The following is a 19,951-nucleotide window of genomic DNA, read 5'->3' on the forward strand; positions in this document are numbered from 1 at the left end:
GCTCTTAGTCCCCACTCCCGCTGCTTGCTCCCCTGTGGCTCAGCCTGCAGGTCCAGGCTACATCTCAAACCATGGTCTTTGTCCAGAGGAAGTTCTCTCTAGTTCATATTGAGCACAGTGAGTATAGCGAATCTGCACAGTCAGCGTTAGACTTTGGTCCTGTGAAGTTATCGGTGCTATTTCAGAACATTGAGATTGTAGCTGATCGTAGAGCATGCAAAGGTAAATCTGCTCTCAAGAATGGTAGATGGTAGAAATTTTATATTCCCTTGGTTTTATTCCAGTGTTATGTCATTGTGGCATATTTTGAAGCATTTTGTTGATGTCAGCATTTTCAGTAGATGACACTGAAATTTAACATTACTTGGTGCTTATGAGCAAAAACTGGAGATTTTGAAATAAGTACCTGTGGTATGAATGGACATAAGCTGGAACTGTACTCACAAAGGCTCAAGTTTTAGGAGCTTTCAGTTTGTATCTGATTGTTCCCTCTCTTCCAGTGTAAATATTTTAAGTAATTGAAAATCTTGCTCAAAAACCTAATTCAGAGATTCAAAAGAGAATTTGCTTTTTAGTATCATTGTGATACATTGTGGTAAAATGGAATCAGAGCTCATAGCATGATGTATTTTAAATATTCAGAGAGATCAACCCCAGAAGCCAGTAAAGAAGCTAGAAAGAACTGGAAATCAGAGTGTGTGCAGCGGACAAAGCATCAGTGTGAATCATGAATCAGCATTACATGAATTGTCCTAAAGTATTATTAAAGCTCAGTGAGGTACTAACTCTATGAAACAAGGAGGGAAAATGAATACCAGGTAGGAAATCATGTCAGTCAGAACTTCTCCTACTAAATCTTTTTAGATTTTGGCTAAAATAAATCAAATAATATCATTTTTACCCATGGACACCAGCTAAATATATACACTGTACCTTAGCAGACAAGGGATACAGTAAGTTGTTAATCTTAACTGATTTGCAAATCAGAGCCCTGAAATCAGAGGCTGAAAATGCTTAAATTAAAAGAATTATCTGTCATGCTATGTAAAGTGCATTATATCCTCTGTTGGAGTTGTTGGAAGGTCAAAACCCAAAAGTTCAGACACACAAGAAAATAGGAAATGGTAATTCAAATGCTCCTCCAGCTGAAAATGCTGCGTTGCCTTTCAGGGCTGCACAAATTCACAGTGTGCGTTCTCTGTACAGGGGGTGAATTCAAAATGAAACCTGAGGAGCACTAATCAGGTTTTTGGGGGAGCTGTGTGACCTGCAGATTGTTCACCTTTGCTTCGGGCAAACTGACTTGGCTAACATACTTCCCTGGAAAGCTCCCAGCTTTCAGCCACCGAGACCTTTACAAGGTTCCTAAGGGAACCCTAACTTCCGCAACCGCTGTGCTTTTATTAATAATAATAGCAACAAGAGCAATTATTGCTGTTGCTTTTATTGCTGCAGAAGAAAGAGACTGTACAAATGCATGCAATATATGGCTGCTTCCTGGAGGAATATGCAGTCCAAGAGAAATGCCTTAAAAGTGGAAGATGGAGGTTTGGTTCCATACAAATTATCTATAGTCTTTCTGCCTATCATATAAAACTAAACCCATAAAAACCCTAAAACCCCACAAAACCCAAATTTATTTTCTTCTGTAATTCACATCAGTCTTGATGCAGGACAGAGCATGATGAACAGGAGACCAAAGGTCCTTGCTAGAGGAAACGTTTGAAGTAAGTTGTATTTCCTTGTGTGATACACTGAATATCCTGCACCCTTTGCTCTGGCTCATCCTACACCTTCCCTCTGTGATGTTGGTACAACAGTCTGTACATGACTTGAAGACTGAAGGACAGAATGCAGAGGTGCATTTGCATCTGCAGCCGTTGCTGTACTGCCCACTTTGGCACTCCTCTCTATGAACTTTGCATGTGCGATTGAAAGCGCTCCTCTGACAGCTGAAAATTGATTTTTCACAAACATCAATGAGAGTTCAGCACTTACATAAAATGGGTGTGAGAACCACAGTGTGGAGCTGAAAGAACAGTTCTGCTTGTAGGCATTTAAAGATCCATGAAGAACTGCAGATCTGAGATGAATTTGCTAGAATACCTGCAACCTGTATATCCACTTAATTTTCTATACTTATTTAAGTGCCAGGACATTTCTGACCAATTGTACCTTGTTACAGGTGATGTTTTAATTCCCAGACTGAAGGCACTTCAAAAGTCCTTTCCTAGGAACTGTATTTTTCATGACAATAAGGCTGTCGTCCTACCATTAGAAAGGAATGAAATGGATAAAATAAAATGAGAAGGGAGACCTGCTGATTTTATATGCATTGTTAACTACTATTTGGACAATATCTCCATTCTTAGCATTGTGCAGTCTAGCATTATAACCAATTTCTGCATAGTAAAGAGATCCTGCCTGACGAGATGAGTGAATGAAAATTTAGAGTGGTGTAAGACATCTTGGAAAGGAATTATAAAGTAGAAAAAGGAGAAGAGAATGGAAAAAATAAAAGATATTTTGACTGAAAAATATAAGATCACCACTTCCTTTTCTAAAAGGAGATTGCAGAGGATTGATGTAGTAAGGAGAGCTCTTTTGCAGCGTAGAGGTAACATCAGGCTTTTGAGGTTAAATCTGGAATATTCACATGCACTTTGACATGATGGTCAGCTAACATGCCAAAGTGCACATGAATTTTGGTCTCTTCAAAACTTGATGAAACAAGCAAAGCGGTCTTGTCATTATCTTAGTATCACTAATTTGGGTGCTTGTGAGTATTACCTTGCGTTCATGAAAACTCACAGGGTTGGCAGCACCGAGGAAATGTCTGTGCATACTCCAGGGTCAGAAGGAGATATAGGAGTAGAAGGTGCACCTTTACTCACCAGGTATTAGATGTGATTGTGTTTTTTATAAATATATCATAGCCTAGACACCATGGAGAGCCATTCAAGTTAAAGATGTACTTGACCATGAGTTAAATTATCATTGAGTATTAAAGATAAAGTTGCAACCACACAAGAAACACCCTTTTGCATGTCTGTGAATGGAACCATCTGCTTTCAGGTTGAGGGTCATCAATTTGTGAATAGGATTATATGACATGGTGAATATAATATAATAACATGGGATTTATCTCAAGGATTTGGGAAGACTTTTCTAGTGTATCCGTTCTTTTATAGTCTTTGGAAAATAACCTGTTCTCTTTGGAAGTTAGATGATGTATTTTGCATTATCATACTATTATTCTGCTACTATCAGCTCCTGTGGCCAAAAAATCTCATGTAACACTTAAAAACTTTCTCTTATATAAACCAATTATTTGTAGCTCTCTACAAGAGCTGAAATAAAGGTAAGGACACATTGCATACTGAGTCCTGTGAGAGCATTTTATAATCTCCTTAGCAAATGAAGCACTCATTTGTCTTTTTCAAATAATAGAAATTCCAAAAAACTGAAGAGAAAAGCCTTCCCTCCACCTTCTGGGATAGTTACTTAGAGTAAATTAAAATCAGAGCTGTAAGAAGATCATGCTGGTAATTTAATTCTGTGGAGATTATCACTTTTATGTATAATAAAACAATATATGAAAATTTGAAACCGTAATCCTTAGACAGCCATTTCATCTGTTCATTCAAATAGAAGCTCTTTGCCTGTGTGAGTAAATTGCTGCTGAATGTAGCGACTGAAATTTTTTGCATATAATAGAGAAGATCCCACTAGAAGTTCCAAAAGAGGGCAACAAGCTCACTGGTGCAAATCTGCTACTCAACACTGCTGCCAGGGAATGAGGTGGAAAAGGTAAGGTGACAGCAAAAGCTCCTGAGGGCTTCCATGAGAAGGTGACCACAGTTGCTGTTGAAATGGATGAAGTGGAGCAAGAGAGTGATAACTGTTTCTTATACCCAATCATTTCTTCAAATACAATCTATACCAGATTTTCTTTTCATCTACAAGACAATGCAATGTTTGACCACAGCAAGCAAATTTGTTTAGAGTAAGTTTTATCATAGAATCATAGAACGCTTTGGGTTGGAAGGGACTTCAAAGATCACCTTGTTCCAACCCCCCTGCCATGGGCAGGGACACCTTCACTAGATCACGTTGCCCAAAGCCCCATCCAACCTGGCCTTAAACGTCTCCAGGGATGGGGCTTCCACAGCCTCTCTGGGCAACCTGTTTCCAGTGCCTCACCACCAATAAACTTCCATGGAAGTTTAGCACAAAACTGTCTTGGCAGACTTTCTTCGTATTTTGTAGAAACCATCTTTAATCACAATTTCCAGACCAAATGGATATTCCAAGCCAGGAATTAAAAGGTTGTGGTGCACTAGTTTATAGGAAAAGCTGGTAGTAAACTAAACTGTGCAGAGGTGGGTTTAACTTCTCTATTACTTTTCTATTTTTGCCATTAACCTTCCTTTGCGAGTTGTATTGCAAAATTGCTTTTGGAAGATGATTAAGTTTTCTTTCATTGTAACAGGAAGCATCAGGATTTTATATTTTGCCTCCATTCTTAGGTAGCAAATGTAGCAATTGAAAGAATTAATTTTGCTATACACACAGCAACCTGTGTATTGAAGCTGCAATTTTGACTTAGCCAGTACAGAAATATGTGAACATTACCACATATGTCCTTGAGCTCTGAAAAGGGAGGTCTGGGATGAGAACAAGTGCAGCTCCTCTAGAGAATGTGGAAAAGCAGCCAGCAGAATGGCACGTCTATATGTTGACCTGTCTGTTGTGAAAATAGGAAAGCAAGCCAATCATTCCCAATTCTGCAGACATTCTGACAGCTAAAGTAGGCATTAACAATTTGCAACACATGGCATGGGGGATGAAAGTCTCTGAGCTCTACAACTGAGAGTTTCCTGGCTGAAATGAAGTAGCAGTTGAAGGTAGCTCAGAGAAAAAGCTATTTCATCACACACCGAGTAGGGACAAAATGGATAACATTAGGAAAAAATGGGGAAAAAAATAATGTCACAACTCAAAAACAGTAACATGTTCTGGCTTCAAGTCTGAATACTTCTGAGGGTTTTGGCCTTTACACAGGAATTTCCTGACAAAGAAGGATCAGGTATTAATGTACAGGTTTCTGCCAGTAGGTAATAATCTCATTGCTTTGACTTGTTATGTAAAAATAATTTTGTTGCCAATCTGTTGATGCAGAACTAATAATTTTGGATTTTGGTCTGCTCAAGGGTTGGAAGAGTCTCATGGCATTATCTTGTCAGACACAGGCTCTGCTGGACATGCCTGCAGGGCCTCAGCCAGGCTGGTCAGGAAAAGGGTCGGGAGTATGAGTAGGAAGGCTGGCACGACCAAACCTTTGGGCAATGAGACCTGTTGTTGCTTTGAAGGACTTAAATCGGACTCTATTGATTTACATCAGAATGCTTTTGTATTAAAGTTAAAAAGATGCTGGTTTTCTTGCCTAGGCCTTCAGAGGGAGTGAAGAATATTTGTTACGTTCTGAATTAAGATAGGTTGAGACGAAGTAGCAGATGAGTGTTTTCAGTGGTTGCTAATGTAATCTATATGTATTAAAGATGTGGCCAGGTGTATTTTGGAGAGGCATCAAATTTCTCTAAGGTGGAAAACAGAGTCAAAACCACAGGAAAAGATGCCATTGCATAGAAAAATTGGACAGGTGAGAGAAGAAAATGCATATTTGAATTTTGTTTATTTTTCATCTGTGTAATTGTATAGCAGCAAAGTCAATTAAGCAAGTTAAAAGTGAATATGGTTGATCAGTGTGAAAACAACTAAACTTTACTCTTGGAGACAGAAAGTAGTATGATCTTCACCATTGAGAATCTGTGAAAACCTTTTTCTTCACTAATTGCACGGTGTGCTTTTAATTTGATTTTAATTAATAAAATAATTTGGAGGCATATATTCTCTGTTGAAATAGCCATTGTTTTGCTAAGTGCTAAATGTAACAGGGACCTGGACAATAATAATTTAATTATTATTCCGTAGTTGTGAGTAATAGCAATAATAAATTGTGCTGTGGAAAAAAGACATGTGGGGAGAGACCTCATCACAATAAGGAAAGATCAGGCTGTATCGGGAGCACCTCTACTCGTTTTGATGTACAGGTTGGGTTTGCTAAACATTAGAATTCACTTTTCACAGACATTTAGCTTTTGTAATTTCAATTAAAAAAAGGAAAAGAAAAAAAGAAAGAAAACCAACTGAACCTGGGTTTCTGACAAGAATGAAAACATGGATTTTGAGGGGAAAGTTAGTACTAATGTTTTTTTTTTCGTGGGGAATCACTACTACCAGTGCTCTTCAGCTGTGAGCATTTTTATATCTGCAGCTACTGTTGTCATGACATTTGCGTCACTTCAGTGCCTACCGGACTCCTCCTCTCTTGGCACTGTCCATCTGTGGGAATTCACAGTTGGGAGATGCAGGTCTTGGGCAGATCTGCAGCAGGGGGGGATGGATGGTTAATCGGGGGTTGGGCGTCCCCCCGTACTGCTCCCCGTTAGTGACATGGAAGTAATGTGTGTACAAGAGCACGGCTGTGATCCTGCTCAGCCAGTGGAGATAAATTGTAATAATTGGGTGTTGAGGAAGGAGCTGGCACTAGGTGTGACGGTAGAGACAAAGGGAACAGGAAATCACCATACAGCGTCATATGCTCCTTCTCAACCTTAATCTTGATTGCAGCTGTCAGTGTGGCATTATGGTTCTTGAATGTGCTGTTTTATTGAGCTCAGTGTGTGGGAGAGTTTTTTCTGAAACCGAAACAATAACAGAAAATGATTGGCATAAGGTTAGCTTTGGACCTGTTGCAGTTACAGTTGCAGAAGAAGCAGCAATATTAACTTACTGATGAGGGGAATTCTGAATTAGTTAAAATTAGCATTTTTGATCCACAGCTTTTTCTAACTCTTATCTGAGTTAGAAGTGTGATGAGATACATTTGAGAGGGTCTTTTGCCTTAACTCTAGTTCGTTAAGCTCTATAACGAGTATTCTAGGTTCTTTTCATCTATTTACTCTCTGTTAGTGTCACCATTGTGCTCTTTTACAGTATTAAGGATGATGTACTTGTGCTGGCTTGAAATATGTTATCAGAAAATGTTTAAATACAGCAAAGTTAACAAAAGACAGAGTGAGAATTGAGATTGCAGTGGTGTTTTATGATCTTTCACCAAAAGCATTGTTTTGTGGAGGCATGAAAACATACCTAACTATTGATCTCTCTATCTGTGGCCATATATATTCCTCAGGAGTGAGAGACAAATTTCCTGTCTGTATGCAGATACCACAGCTATACTTTTCTTGCTTTAATTTGAACAGAACTCTTGAGAGTAGTTCCGTGTATTTTTCCTCAAAGTTCAGGTTATTTATTGTGTAATCTTTAGCCTTTAATAGGGCTAGTATTGGTTTAGAGCTGCAAAGTAAAGCTGTAGTTATTTGGATGTGTGTTTCATACATTAGTAGTTTTATAGCTATGCTAATGATTTAAAAATGCATTTATTTTAGTTAAACTTTTTTTGTTGCACAGTCTTCTAAACTTGAATGTTATCCTCCTGCATGAAATTTATAAATCAAATACAAATGTGTAGCGCTAGGCAACAGAGAACTAAACTTGAAAATATAAGTATAAACTTTCCTGTGAAAATAATTTTAATAACACTGCACCAGAATAATCGTATGTGCACGGTGACTCATTTTTGCCTGTTCATGTAGGGACACGCTCTGAGCAATGTTAGACTGAGATTTGCGGGGTGATTCGGATCCATCCACTTGCAAAGCACATTTGAAAAATTTAAGATTTGTATTTAAGAAGGATGAATCAGAACTAAAAAACATGTTGGAGATTCTTCCCCCTCCCAAGGGTCTAGAGTCATTTACAGTAGCCATTAACATCTAGCATGATTTCAGGTAAAGTGTTTCCTCAATAAATTTGAGTAACTTTTATTTAAGAAAAGGAGAAAGGAGCATAAGTAAAGGGGAACCATGAGATGTCAAAGAGGTTTTCTTTGTTTGTTAAGGCCTTTGTGCATATTGACATTCATTCTAGATTGTTTGTTATTATTTTTACTAATTTAAAAAAATGAAGTTTGGGATGCAGTCCACCTACATCTTGCCTAAACAGGGACTTAAAACTTGTCTAAAGCCCAGACAGCACCAGAGTTTTAAGATTTCCTATGTCTGCCTAGCCTTGTGCCTGACTTCTTTAAGTATCTCCTCCCTAGGCTTAAAATTTTATTATATTTCTGCATGCTCAGAGCAGTCTGCTTTGGCTGAGTGGACAAATCCTGTTTAGATCTCCTATTATCATTTCTGGGCTTAAGTAAAGACAATGAACTCCACGTCAATACTATGGAAAAATTGGACAAATACAGTCCTTTTTTAATACCCCACTGAATAAAGCTCTCTGCCAAAGGTGGCCAAGCTTCTTCCTAGGAGACTGCCTATAGCAAGAAATGTGATGAAGTCTACAAATGGTGAAGAAGTTTACAATTATTAGGGACTGATCCCCCTTCTGAGGCTGATTCTAACAACCAGAGAGATCCCATTCTATGTGATGCTAGACAGGGTTTTTAGGTGGTTTCTTACAGGAAGATGTCAGCAGGATAACCATATCTGGAACTTTTATCAATATTCATTTGAAGCTTTTGTGGTGTTTTACTGCATATAGCGAAAAAGCAGAAATTCTCTTCAATTATGTGATATTTAGTTATTAGATAATTACAGATAATTGCATGGGCAAGTTCTATGAATAAAAGTGTTAGTGTAGCATCTAAAATCTACAAATCGGTTAACAATTACGTTTGGAGTTATATCATTATTTCAAGTATAATTACCATGAGATTGGCAGTGCATGTAATTAATGAGTAATCGCTGGAATTTGCCTTCGTAGTTGCACTTCCCCGTGTAAAGTTCTTTGTCACAACATTTAAGTATAAAGATAACATAAATTGACCTCCAGGTGTGTTACACTAAAACTCAAAATACTTCTGCTGCAGTACTACCTTCTTAATCTTCTAAAAGCATAGTTTCATGGAGAAAACTCTTTCTTCTGTTGTAAGGAAAGTTTGATTAACAAAATTTCATGCAGAAGAATCTGTAGTACACTCTTGGGTTCCAATTAAACAAAGTGTATTTTTACTTTTTTAATATTGTTTATATAGGACACATTTTGTCAGAATTTGAAGTTGTTAAATACTGGGTTTGCTTCTTTGTTTGTTTGTTTTGTATTATTTATCAGGTTTTACCTGGCGAGATGATTATACACAGCACGTCATAAGTCAGGAACTCTCAACCATTCACAGAATCCACAACAGACGCCCTGATGTATTTGCATCTGAAGGATCTGACACAGGAAGGTAAGTCTTCAATGGTGTTTTTTACCTGGGAGGTTTTAGGAAGGTTTGTTTTAAATAGACTGGCACTGAAGCTGAATTAAACTCTTCACTAAAACCACTGTCTATATGATAAAGGGAAACCAGTCACATAGCAGCACTGAAAAAAAACAGTAGGAAAACAGCAGACAATAAATGAAAACCTTCAGCCCTATTCTGATTCCTGAGTTAAGAAATTATGCTGCCTTCTGTTTACGTAGGTGTCAGAATTCAAAACATCACGTCTTTTATGCAGTTGTCTAACCTCAGTTCAGCCAGATCTATTTAGGACTGGCTTAAAAAGTCAGACTTATCCATAGGAGACTTTTTATTCTGGGAGGGGGAAGAAGAAACAAAATGAAATATTGAATGAAATTCTGAGCAACTAATTATATTTTCAAACTCATGTTCTTCCGAAACAGAGCTGTAATTGATTCAAAGGCTTTAGATTCTGAGCTTTAGTTGCAAAATTTGTCCAGGAAGGAGTGATTCATGAAAGCTCCCATGGCAGAAAACAATGTTGGGACATTTCTATCTACTCCTTGCATTATAGAAGTCATTTTCCTCGTGGCTTTAAACGTATTGAGGGGTGATTTAGCTGTTATTGGTGATAAACACAACATCTACCGTTCTGTAGAGCAATACGGATGTAGGACCTGCAATTATAGCATCTTCATAGGCAGATACATACATAAATACATTTTCATCTGGTGTATTCTCTCACAGGCTTTTAAGTGCAACCCAATTATACAAGATCCTGAAGGAAATTTTAAAATGCATAAAATTTTAGGAAAGGTAAAAATGGTAAATTTCACTTTCTCCTACATGATTTTAGGAAATGTAATCTCCAAATTAGTGACAGAGAAGGGCTTTGTCTTAGAAAGCTTCCTTTATAGTGGGACAAACTTGGAGCTTCTAGCCTTATGGGCAAGATAATGAATGTTGGACTTTACATCTTCATATACTGCAGTATGTGGTTTGTGTGTAGTGCAAAACAATTTCTTTTCTAGGTTGCTTTTTTATGGAAATAGAAATGTGTAATTGATACTGCCCAGTGGCTTCAGATGTGTTTGCCTCAGCTTGGTTTGGCTTACTTGATAGAATTTGACCCTGCATTTCAGATATATGCTGATACAAAAGTATTTCTTGCAATCACAGCACCATACATTTCAGGAGTGCAATAAGGTAGAAACTTAACTTCTAAAGAAGGTACTGATCTATAGAGTACCATGAAGGTGATAACAACACATAAATATGTCATTGCTGTATGGATTAATCTTTTGATATTATATCAGAAATTATTTTGGATACATTTTGGGTGATTTTTTAATTTTTTTTTTTAGAATGAGTGTATCTAAAACTTTTATACATGAGAACAAGATAAAATAAGATAGATTTCCATGAGATCAAGACTATATTCTGCTGTGTTCCAGATTCATAGTTATGTAAAAATAAAATGTATAAGAAGATATAAAAAGTAATTTACTTTTTAGACTAAGAAAAGATCACTTTTAGGAGTTCTGTTGTGATCGGGTTTGAGCTGGTTTATACTTTTAACTAGAACTATACATTAAAAAAAATAACCCATTTTCTGTATTGACACTTCAGGAACATCAGAATTTCAAATGTGTTCCACATATAGCAGTTCCTATTGTGGATAGATTTTCTGAAGTTACCAAGCTGTGCTTCTGAAAGCATTATCTTATGTGCCAACAGTTTAAAGCATTAATTGATTTTTCTGGTTGTCCATTTGCAATATATTCTGTAGGTCAGAAAACAGTAGGAACTGTTTCTCTGGCGTCTAGTAAATTCTGATAAAGTTTGCAATATGCTCAGCGTGCTCAATGTGCTTGCTAAAATCCTATCAGATAAGATTAAATAATTTTTAAAAATTATTGTATGTATCTAATTATCAAAGAAACATTATGGCAGGAAGACCTTTTATTAAGGGTAACGTGTGTAATAAGACAATATGAAGTCATACTAATGAGTCATTAATCCCCACAGAGCTAGTGAGAGCAAGAAAATAGACTCAGATACTTGAAAGGTAAATTGACTTAGGCTAAATTAGTGTGTATGAAATCTGATGGAACAGAAGACATGGATTTAATCTAAAAAAAAAAATGATGGAATTGGTTGCTTGATTTCAAGATGAAAGTTCTTTCTTTGGTGACTAACTGGAGTGTACGTGGTATTTCCTGGGCCCTTATTAAATTTCAAAAAAACTCCACTCTTTAAAGACGATCCAAGATAAAGGAAAAAAGTCCATTCTGCACACAGGGAATAAATGTCAGTTGTGTTCATTGGTACAATTAGGCAAAACCACAAACGTTTCCAGCAAACTTCAATGTATGAAATGGGGTATAGCATTATTTCTAAAATGAAACCATCATTAAGCCACTAATAAGATTCTCACAGCATTTAAAAGGGAGAGTCTTTATTCTGAAAAGTGTGGTATATATTAATTGAGAGCATTCCAGAAAAGCGTAATATCTGAGGTGCAGTGATTTAGATTTTCCCACACAAAAGCTTCTAAAATGCTGTTTTCTTCAGAAATATATAATTATTTCTTTGGATAAATAAATGTCTGTGTTATTGTCTTTATAACCTGAAGTTCACTGTAGGCAGAGTCCTTTTTCAGATCAAATTAAACCTGAAAATACTTCCAAATAAATGCACAACAAGAACTCAGCTGAGAGTCATTTCTCCTACTCACCAGGTGCTTTTATATATTTGTCTTTCATCCATATTAATATCTCACTTTGTCAAATTTAAAAGAAATCTTTTAATTCAGTTGAAATAATAGCTCGTTTAATGCATTTTACTTTCTGTGCTAATGTGAACAACAGTGATATACCGTGAACTAAAAAAAATTTACAAAATCTTTCAGATGTATTCATAGGATTTTATTAAAGCTGTCATCAAATGTAATGATTTGTTAGACATTTACATTTTAATTGTTCAGATGCTTGTATCATAAAATATTACATTAAATGTGGAAATTGAGGGCAATTATTGACTCCCTAAGAAAAATGAGAAATCTTAAACCCTACCAGCCCTTCCTTGTTGGTGAGAACAAGTTCCAGCATGGCACCTCTCTGCATTGGCTTCTCTGTCACTTGGAGAAGGAGTATTGTGGATTGCTTGTGCCCTTCTGCATTGTCTGTCCAACAGTTAGTTATCAGACTGGTTGAACCATGAGAACCAGCACTTGTAGATGTAAGGCTTCCCCTATCTGTCTATAGAAGCTCTCATCCATTTGATCTTCCTGGTCAGGTGGCCTATAGCAGACCCCCACTATAGTGTCCCTGTCCCTGTGCTCCCTTTAATCCTGACCCATAAGCTCTCAGTCATACCCAGATAGAGCTCTTTGCACTCACTGACATAGAGGGCAACACCCCCTCCTCATGTCCCCTGCCTCTCCTTCCTACAGAGCCTGTATCCTTCCATCCAAACTCTCCAGTCACAGGAGTCATCCCACCACTTCGCTGTGATGCTGATGAGATCACAGCCCTGCAGGCATTCCCACGTCTCCAACTCCTCTTGTTTGTTCCCCATGTTACCTGTGTTGGCATAGATGCATTTCAGTTGGGCACGGATGAATCTGATTGGCTGGAGTGGGTGGAATTCCTTTGTGCTGCACTTCAGGTGCTCTCCTGCTGATGTATTGTTGGCACTAGCATCCAAGTGGTAGGAGTGGGATGGATTGAGGTTCCCCTCTTGCAGCAACTGTTGCTTAAAGCCCTCTTCATCTCTTCACCCTTCTGTTTAAAGTTAGCAAGGAAAGGAGAAGATAGGTGTTTGAATTAATTGATGAATGAAAGATGAGTGTTTGAAAGTGGGATACCTTCTGTGATGAGAGCCTCTTCAGATTAGTTCTCTGTTGAAGTAGAAAGCACCCTGCCCAGCTCTTTCTAAGACTGCAGAACAGTTTTAGTCTGGATTTAAGTTGAAAAGGAGGTGGATAATGTTACCTGCATGTCCAACCTCCATCATCAGGCAAAATTTAGAGCTCTGAAATAAGAGAAAAATACAGACAGCATGAGGAGGAAGCAATAATTATAGTGAATTGTATCAAAATTTCTACAGGGTTCTGTGTAGTAAACTTTTGTTTTCCTGGAGTTCATGTGCCTGATGGGTAGCTGCTTGTTTTACACTGGGAAGAGGCTGAGGGTTTTTCTGGTACTTCAAAGCGAGCAACCCTGTGAGCACTATTGGTTGCAATACCACCACAGCAAATTAGATTATTAATTACATTTATTGGCATTAAATTAGTTGGGACACGCATTTGATACAACTGTGAGCACAGAAGGAAGTCTGTTACTTTGTGCATAAAGTAATTTAATTAAACCCAAGATTTGGGAAATGAGATAATGGTACTCTCTCAATCTGTGACCCCAAATAAGCACCATGACATGGGCTGCTACAATAAGTTTGCTTACAGTGGCGTGGAGTTGTTGAAAATTAAATGAATCCTCATCTCCCCGGGCTGGAAGGCTCTTCTACCTGGAATTGTTTTTCATTGAAGAAGTGTGTGGACATGGTAGGAAATGATGACACCAAAAATGGTGATTTGCCTCAAAACAACGTGTCACTCACAGGGAAGGATGCAGACTGGGAACCCTTTCTCTACTTTCTTACACAAGGAATGAAATAGTTACTGGTGTTGACATTTAAATTATCGTCGTCATTGACACGCCGTTGAGATAGATGAGGAGAGCTGGTAATAATTCAGATTCATTGCACACAGCAGTCTGAATCCCATATAAACACCTCTACACTGCTGTTGTTTAATCACATTTTTAGCTTTTCTTTGCAAACATCAACAAGATCTGTCTAAAACAGTCAGGGAACACCACTACTCTGTGCATCCCGGCACACGAGAAGATCAGAAGAGATACTTTATCTCATTATTCCCTTTTTCAGCCTTTTGCTGGAGATGACTTGCTCTGCTATTTCTGCACATCCAGTAGTCTGACTGTATTCTGTAAATTGGTGCAGGGCCAAATTGGTGTTGAATCTTACTGTCATCCAGCAATTTTTTAAAAATCTTAGAACCATCTCATATTTCTTTAAACTTGCACTTTTTCTTTTTGCAAGCATTTTCTTTTCTTCTGAATATGGCTTTTCCTCGATGCAGGCATTTTATTTGTTTTACTGTCAGATCATTACCCTTGATTCATGCAATGAATAGTTAATAGTGTAAGATTTTTTGTCTGGCTTTGCTGAAACACTGAATTTTCTATACTTCTGTGGTTGCTAAGCTTTTGTGTGACTTTGTTCTTGTGCGTGGAACTAACTTCAGTGGTTTGTAGCATAAAACAGTTGGTCTTTTTGTACATTTTACTGGCTGGTAACGTTCTTTTCCTTGCTTTTGCTGTGCAGGACATTGGGACAGAATGCAGATAATAAAAGAAATTACGATCTGGAAAATGACGTGAACTTGGCCAAGTATCTTCAGCAATATCTTAAATATCTCGGTATTCTCTCACAGTCTACAGCTACAAATTTGTATCCAAGGAAGAAAAATGACAAAGCTTCTGTCAAGGTAGTATTTTTAATGTTGTTCTTACATTCTGTGATTTTGGCTTCATTCTTCTCTGAATTCTCCTTATTTTTCAATTATCCCTTCTGTCCCAAGACCAGACATTTTTTCTTATTGCCTCTTCCAGCTGATTATCATAATTGCACTAAGGAAGTTCTCTCCAAATGAGTTTTGTCAGCTTCAGCATTTGTAAATGATAGAACTCTCCTAATCTGGAACATTCTACCTTAATGAAGGACAGATTGCATGTGAGGGAGGAGGAAAAGTGGAGAAAAGGTTCTAACATCCTTATTGGCTGACCTGAAACCCTTCTTAGAGCATCTAAACTGCTCCTCTCCAAAAAGATTGAACTATCCCATGAATTCTTGCTGGTGTTCATGGTGCTTAGAGTATAATTAATATGATAATTATGCAAATTTTTATAATGGATCAGATTAATTGTGCCTACCATTTCCTACTTATTGATCAAAAAGAAGTCTATCATGACCAATTAAGGTTCATATGTATACATTATAAATATACATATAACTAGGAAGATAGATCATACCCATTAAATCTTGAGTATTTGCTATGATAAAAAACAGACAGATGCCTACTTGAGAACTAAAATAATTTTTTCCTGGCCTATCTGGTTGTAAGATGGAGCTGGATAAATTTATTAAAAAGACTGGATGAAGGCATTGTATATGACAGGTTCTTACAGCCCTACATCTTTGGCTCAAAAATGTGTTTGTCCATGGCAATCTATTATTTTAAAGAAATAGTTTGCCATTATAGAGATTCTTTAAAAAAAAAATGGTATTGGCTATTTGCATGAATACTGTAAACACAAAACCATTAGCTAAAAGAGGTACTGAAATTAAAGGAAAAAAATCTGCAAAGGAAATACAGTGTCAAAGCCAAACTACTATTTTTTTCCTAGGATCACAGAACTGCTGCAGTGTATCTGCAACAGCAACTCCCAACAAGAGTATCAGTTGTATCAACTAGTTAGTCATGGTATAACTAAAATGTTATTACTGTCAAAAGAAGCAACTTTCCAGTGGCGCTGATCGGCACATGTAACGTGATTTATGGTGTATATCATTAGGTGTTCATCTGGGCTAAGAGAAACTTGTGGGCAGTGACAAGGCTGCTTTTGGGATGGATGAGTGACCACCTTCATGGTACTTTCCCCCCCCCTCCACTCTTTCCTCATGGGTTGCTGACTGCAGTGAGGATGCCCTGCTTTGAATCATTGGCTTTCAGACAAGAAAACTTGCTCAAGAAGTATTTCAGTGGGTCTGGTACTGTCATACAAGTTCATAAATAATCCATATGGCTGAGACCTTCTGTGGGGAAGCCTGCTGTGATAACACCACCCACCAACCTTATCGAGTGTTGCCATGGAGATGGGTACTCTGAAGCCTGGGGGGAGTGGGATAAAGAGAAGAGAATCTGGAAATGAAGCATGTATAGGAGCAAACTGCACACTTCTGTTTACTAAGGAGCGTTTTGAAACAACAGACATTGAGTCAGATGTGTTACCTAGAATTTAAAATAAAATAAAGGAAATTTATCTTAAAAATCAGCAATCAGTCATGAATTTTAAATGATCTTGGAGGTGTTTCCCTGTCCTCAGCAAATCAAATGCAACCACTATTTTGTAAAAAAGATGAAGATGGACGCTGTGTTTGTAACTGCTTTCAGTGGGTCATTAGTGGAATAACATATAAACAAAGGAGAAACCTGGATCTTTGCTGCTCCAGGGTGCAGAAATAAAGTAAAATTTAATGATTTGAAAAGAGTAGGGAGGAAAGTAACTGCAGGAGCTGCATTTGACATGGTCATACCACTTGAAAAAGGCTATCTTACACATTTTATCTGCATGCTTCAACAAAATCTTGGTGCTTTATTTTTGTATTTCATATGGGGATAAATTATGAACCTAAATTAAATAACTGTATCCAGATCTTACCTTTTTAACTTTCTGACTTTCTCATTAAAAAAAAAAAAAAAGATAAGAGAGAAGTCTCTTACCCTGCTTTAACTTAGAATTGCAGTTTTGGGGCCATTAACTTTAAAAATAATTTTTTTCAAGTATATATTTAACTCTGTAACTTCATTCTTGCTGTTGGTGAGTAGGAGATGTAACACTACGCTGGTTGCTTTGATACCTTACCTGCTATGAAGTATAGCTGAGTCTTGCAGAAATGTGCTCCTAGGCAGACTTCCTGAGTGAGTTCTGATTTGATCCAAAATTTTCATCAGAGAGCTCTGGGCAAGAATGAAAGAAAGCACAGAATCACAGACCCACAGAACATTAGGAGCTGGAAGGGACCTCAAAAAACAATCTAGTCCAACCCCCCTGCCAGAGCAGGATCACCCAGACTAAATCACACAGAAATACATCCAGGCAGGGTTTGAATGTCTCCAGAGAAGGAGACTCCAGAGAAGAAAGGAAGAAAAAAGGCAGATGGGATTTAAAATATTTGCTTTACCCAAAAGTGTTATTTAGAATCTAAAATATTTTTAATCAAACTGTTTTACAAGCTTTTGTTCTTCAGTTTTCCTACTATCTTCAATGTGCATTATCAGTATAAAACTAGAGAGCTTCAACATTAGAGACCACACATACAGTTATGCAGGAGTTATAAAATAAGACACAGCAAATCCTCAACCAGGTTACTCTCTTCCTAAACCCCTTGTTCAAACAACTGCCAGCTTGAGGCTGGATACAAGAGTGACAGAAATAACACTACTAAACTTAAATCATGTGATGGACTAAAATTCCTGCAATGGCTCCCACTTATCGCAGGAGCTTCCCTGAGTGATTTTTGAAACACTTGGAGTTCATCACTAACTTAGGGTTTTTCTCAGAACTTACACTGTAGCTATTGCAGGCTGTAATCCAGCCCATTAATAACGTCTCTGCCAGGGGATAAATAGCGATAAATCAGAAGATTTGGTGAGTCTGCTTCCCAAGGATAACTGTTGTAAAGAACATTTCACTTTAGTTCAGCCAAAAGGAGTTGTTCAGAAAATGGGCACTTGGTGGCATTTGTTACTTAAGCATGAGCTAGTGGTCTTTTGGGTTTGATTTTTTTTCCCCCACATGGGTAGAATGAAGGTTTTTTTCATTCACAAAATGCTTCATTATCAGCAGTGGCCATTCCTTTGTACCAAACCTGGACTTAGTATGGAAAATAATATATAGCCAGGCACATACACATAATGAAACAGCTTGGTTTATCTTATCTGCTGAGGAGAAAAACACAGAGGCTTCAAATCACTTATGAATTCCCTCTCACTTCTGTGAGCAATCCCCTCACTCACAGAAAACAAGCCAAACCAAACCAAAACCTCTGAAAAACCCCCACTACAATCTTGACATTCCTACAGAAAGTGAGGAGCAGAGTTTTGTGGGGTTCAAAGGGACAGCAGATAGCTGGTATTACTGAAGCCAGTCAGCTAGAAACAAGAGATCTTGCTTGCTTTGCTGCTGATGGCAGCACTGCTGGGGAGCACTGTGTGAGCGTTCCCATAGCAGGGGCATGGGGGAAGCCTGGAGGAATTCTTTAAATACAGGAGGTGGAAAAAGAAAAAGAAAAAAAGCTATATCAACAGCAGCCATTACAACAAAACACAAAAGAGGCAGCAAATATGATCAGTGTGGCAAAAAAAAAATGCTCCTGGTGTCTACTTTTCACCAGCCATTAGCTAAGACAGCCAGGAAGGATCTTACATCATGGATTTTTAAAAAGTCCTGGTGCCTGCAGTTGAATAGTTATCTGTGATTTCAGTCATACTTCTTTCATCTGACCGAGAATAATTTTTTGGTTGTCAGAGAAAGAGCAAAGCTTTGAAATGTGGTACAAATATACTTAAATGTCTCAAAATCAGAAAGAAAATAAAAATAATTCAGTTGAAACGGCTTATTTATTCCTTGAACTAGCTATCATTTTTACATATTTCTTTCTGGTAGCCTGACTTGTGAATATTTTTAATGCCTCAGACTGGCAAACATTCACTGCTCCATGCTGTGACTGGACGCCCCATGGGCTCCTCTTGGAAACCTTCTAGGCTTCAGGTGTAAGGAAGATGACTGTGACACTTGTGCTACTGCTGCATTTCTTCTTGCAGGGGTCTCTTGCTTATGGTTTAGGTTTTTAGGGCTAGAAGATACTTGTGCTCATATTCCTTCCCCTGTCTTGCCCTCTGAGGTCTTCAGACACGTATCCTACTTGTTGCTTGTGCCTTCTTAAAGCTGGCTTGCCATTCAGACTCTAGTACATCTGTAGGGAAGAAGAGAAAATTATCTCAGAGTCCTCAGAGAGCTTCATCCATTTTGTGCTGTTTCTGTTTCTTTGGGTTTTTTAATTACCAACATTCATTTTCAAAGTAAACTTGATATAAACTTTTATTTCAGAAATCTCTGAGTGCCAAGTGTTCTTATAAGTTAGAAAGCAAAGACTTAGGAAAAAAACCAGAATCTTTACATCAAAGAAGTCACTAATAAAGTTCAAGCTTTGCAGAAGGATGAAGGGGAAAAGAAACAGATGGAGTGGCTGGTCAGGGGCAGAGGCGTATGGCTGCATCTTAGATCAGCAATACAATGGTGCTGAAAGAGGAGAAGGTGCAAATAAAAATTGTTACCTCAGAGTCAGTTTTCTGGAATCTCAAAGGGTACAAAGGTTAGACAGGGCATTTGGTAAAGCTTATGTTTTAGTCCTCAGTACAAGAGGGAACCTTCCACCTATTCACATTCAGGGAAGTGTACTCATAGCTTTGCTGCATTGCAAATCAATTGTTTCTTGCTTTGTAATTGATCCCCTGAAAGAACTGGGATGTGTGATAATTATTAAAATGGATTATTATTATTTTTTTAAAAAAGTCTGAGTGTACAACTGCTCAAAGATGTTCTCTGAACTTATCTTCAAATAGTAATTACTGTGATTAACTAGTTGAAACTATGCAGTCATTGCTCATTTTAATGTGGAGCTTTAATTCCAAAACTGGAACCCTTATTTATCTAACACTGATTAAAA

General features: G+C 37.7%; 1 protein-coding gene across 1 annotated transcript in view; it reads left to right on the plus strand.

Moving 5' to 3' along the window:
• The window catches only part of PTPRN2 (protein tyrosine phosphatase receptor type N2), a gene marked incomplete at both ends in the record, with an annotated part of 656,586 nt that overhangs the window by 223,578 nt on the left and 413,057 nt on the right, over positions 1-19,951 (plus strand). Inside the window, 2 exons of the mRNA XM_084279942.1 lie at positions 9,247-9,364; positions 14,765-14,927. Of these exons, the coding sequence (XP_084136068.1) occupies positions 9,247-9,364; positions 14,765-14,927 (281 nt within the window). The remainder of the gene's footprint in view (positions 1-9,246; positions 9,365-14,764; positions 14,928-19,951) is intronic.

This window comes from Gallinula chloropus (genome assembly GCF_964237585.1).
Source record: "Gallinula chloropus genome assembly, chromosome: 2".
In the NCBI taxonomy this organism is placed as follows: Eukaryota; Metazoa; Chordata; class Aves; order Gruiformes; family Rallidae; genus Gallinula; species Gallinula chloropus.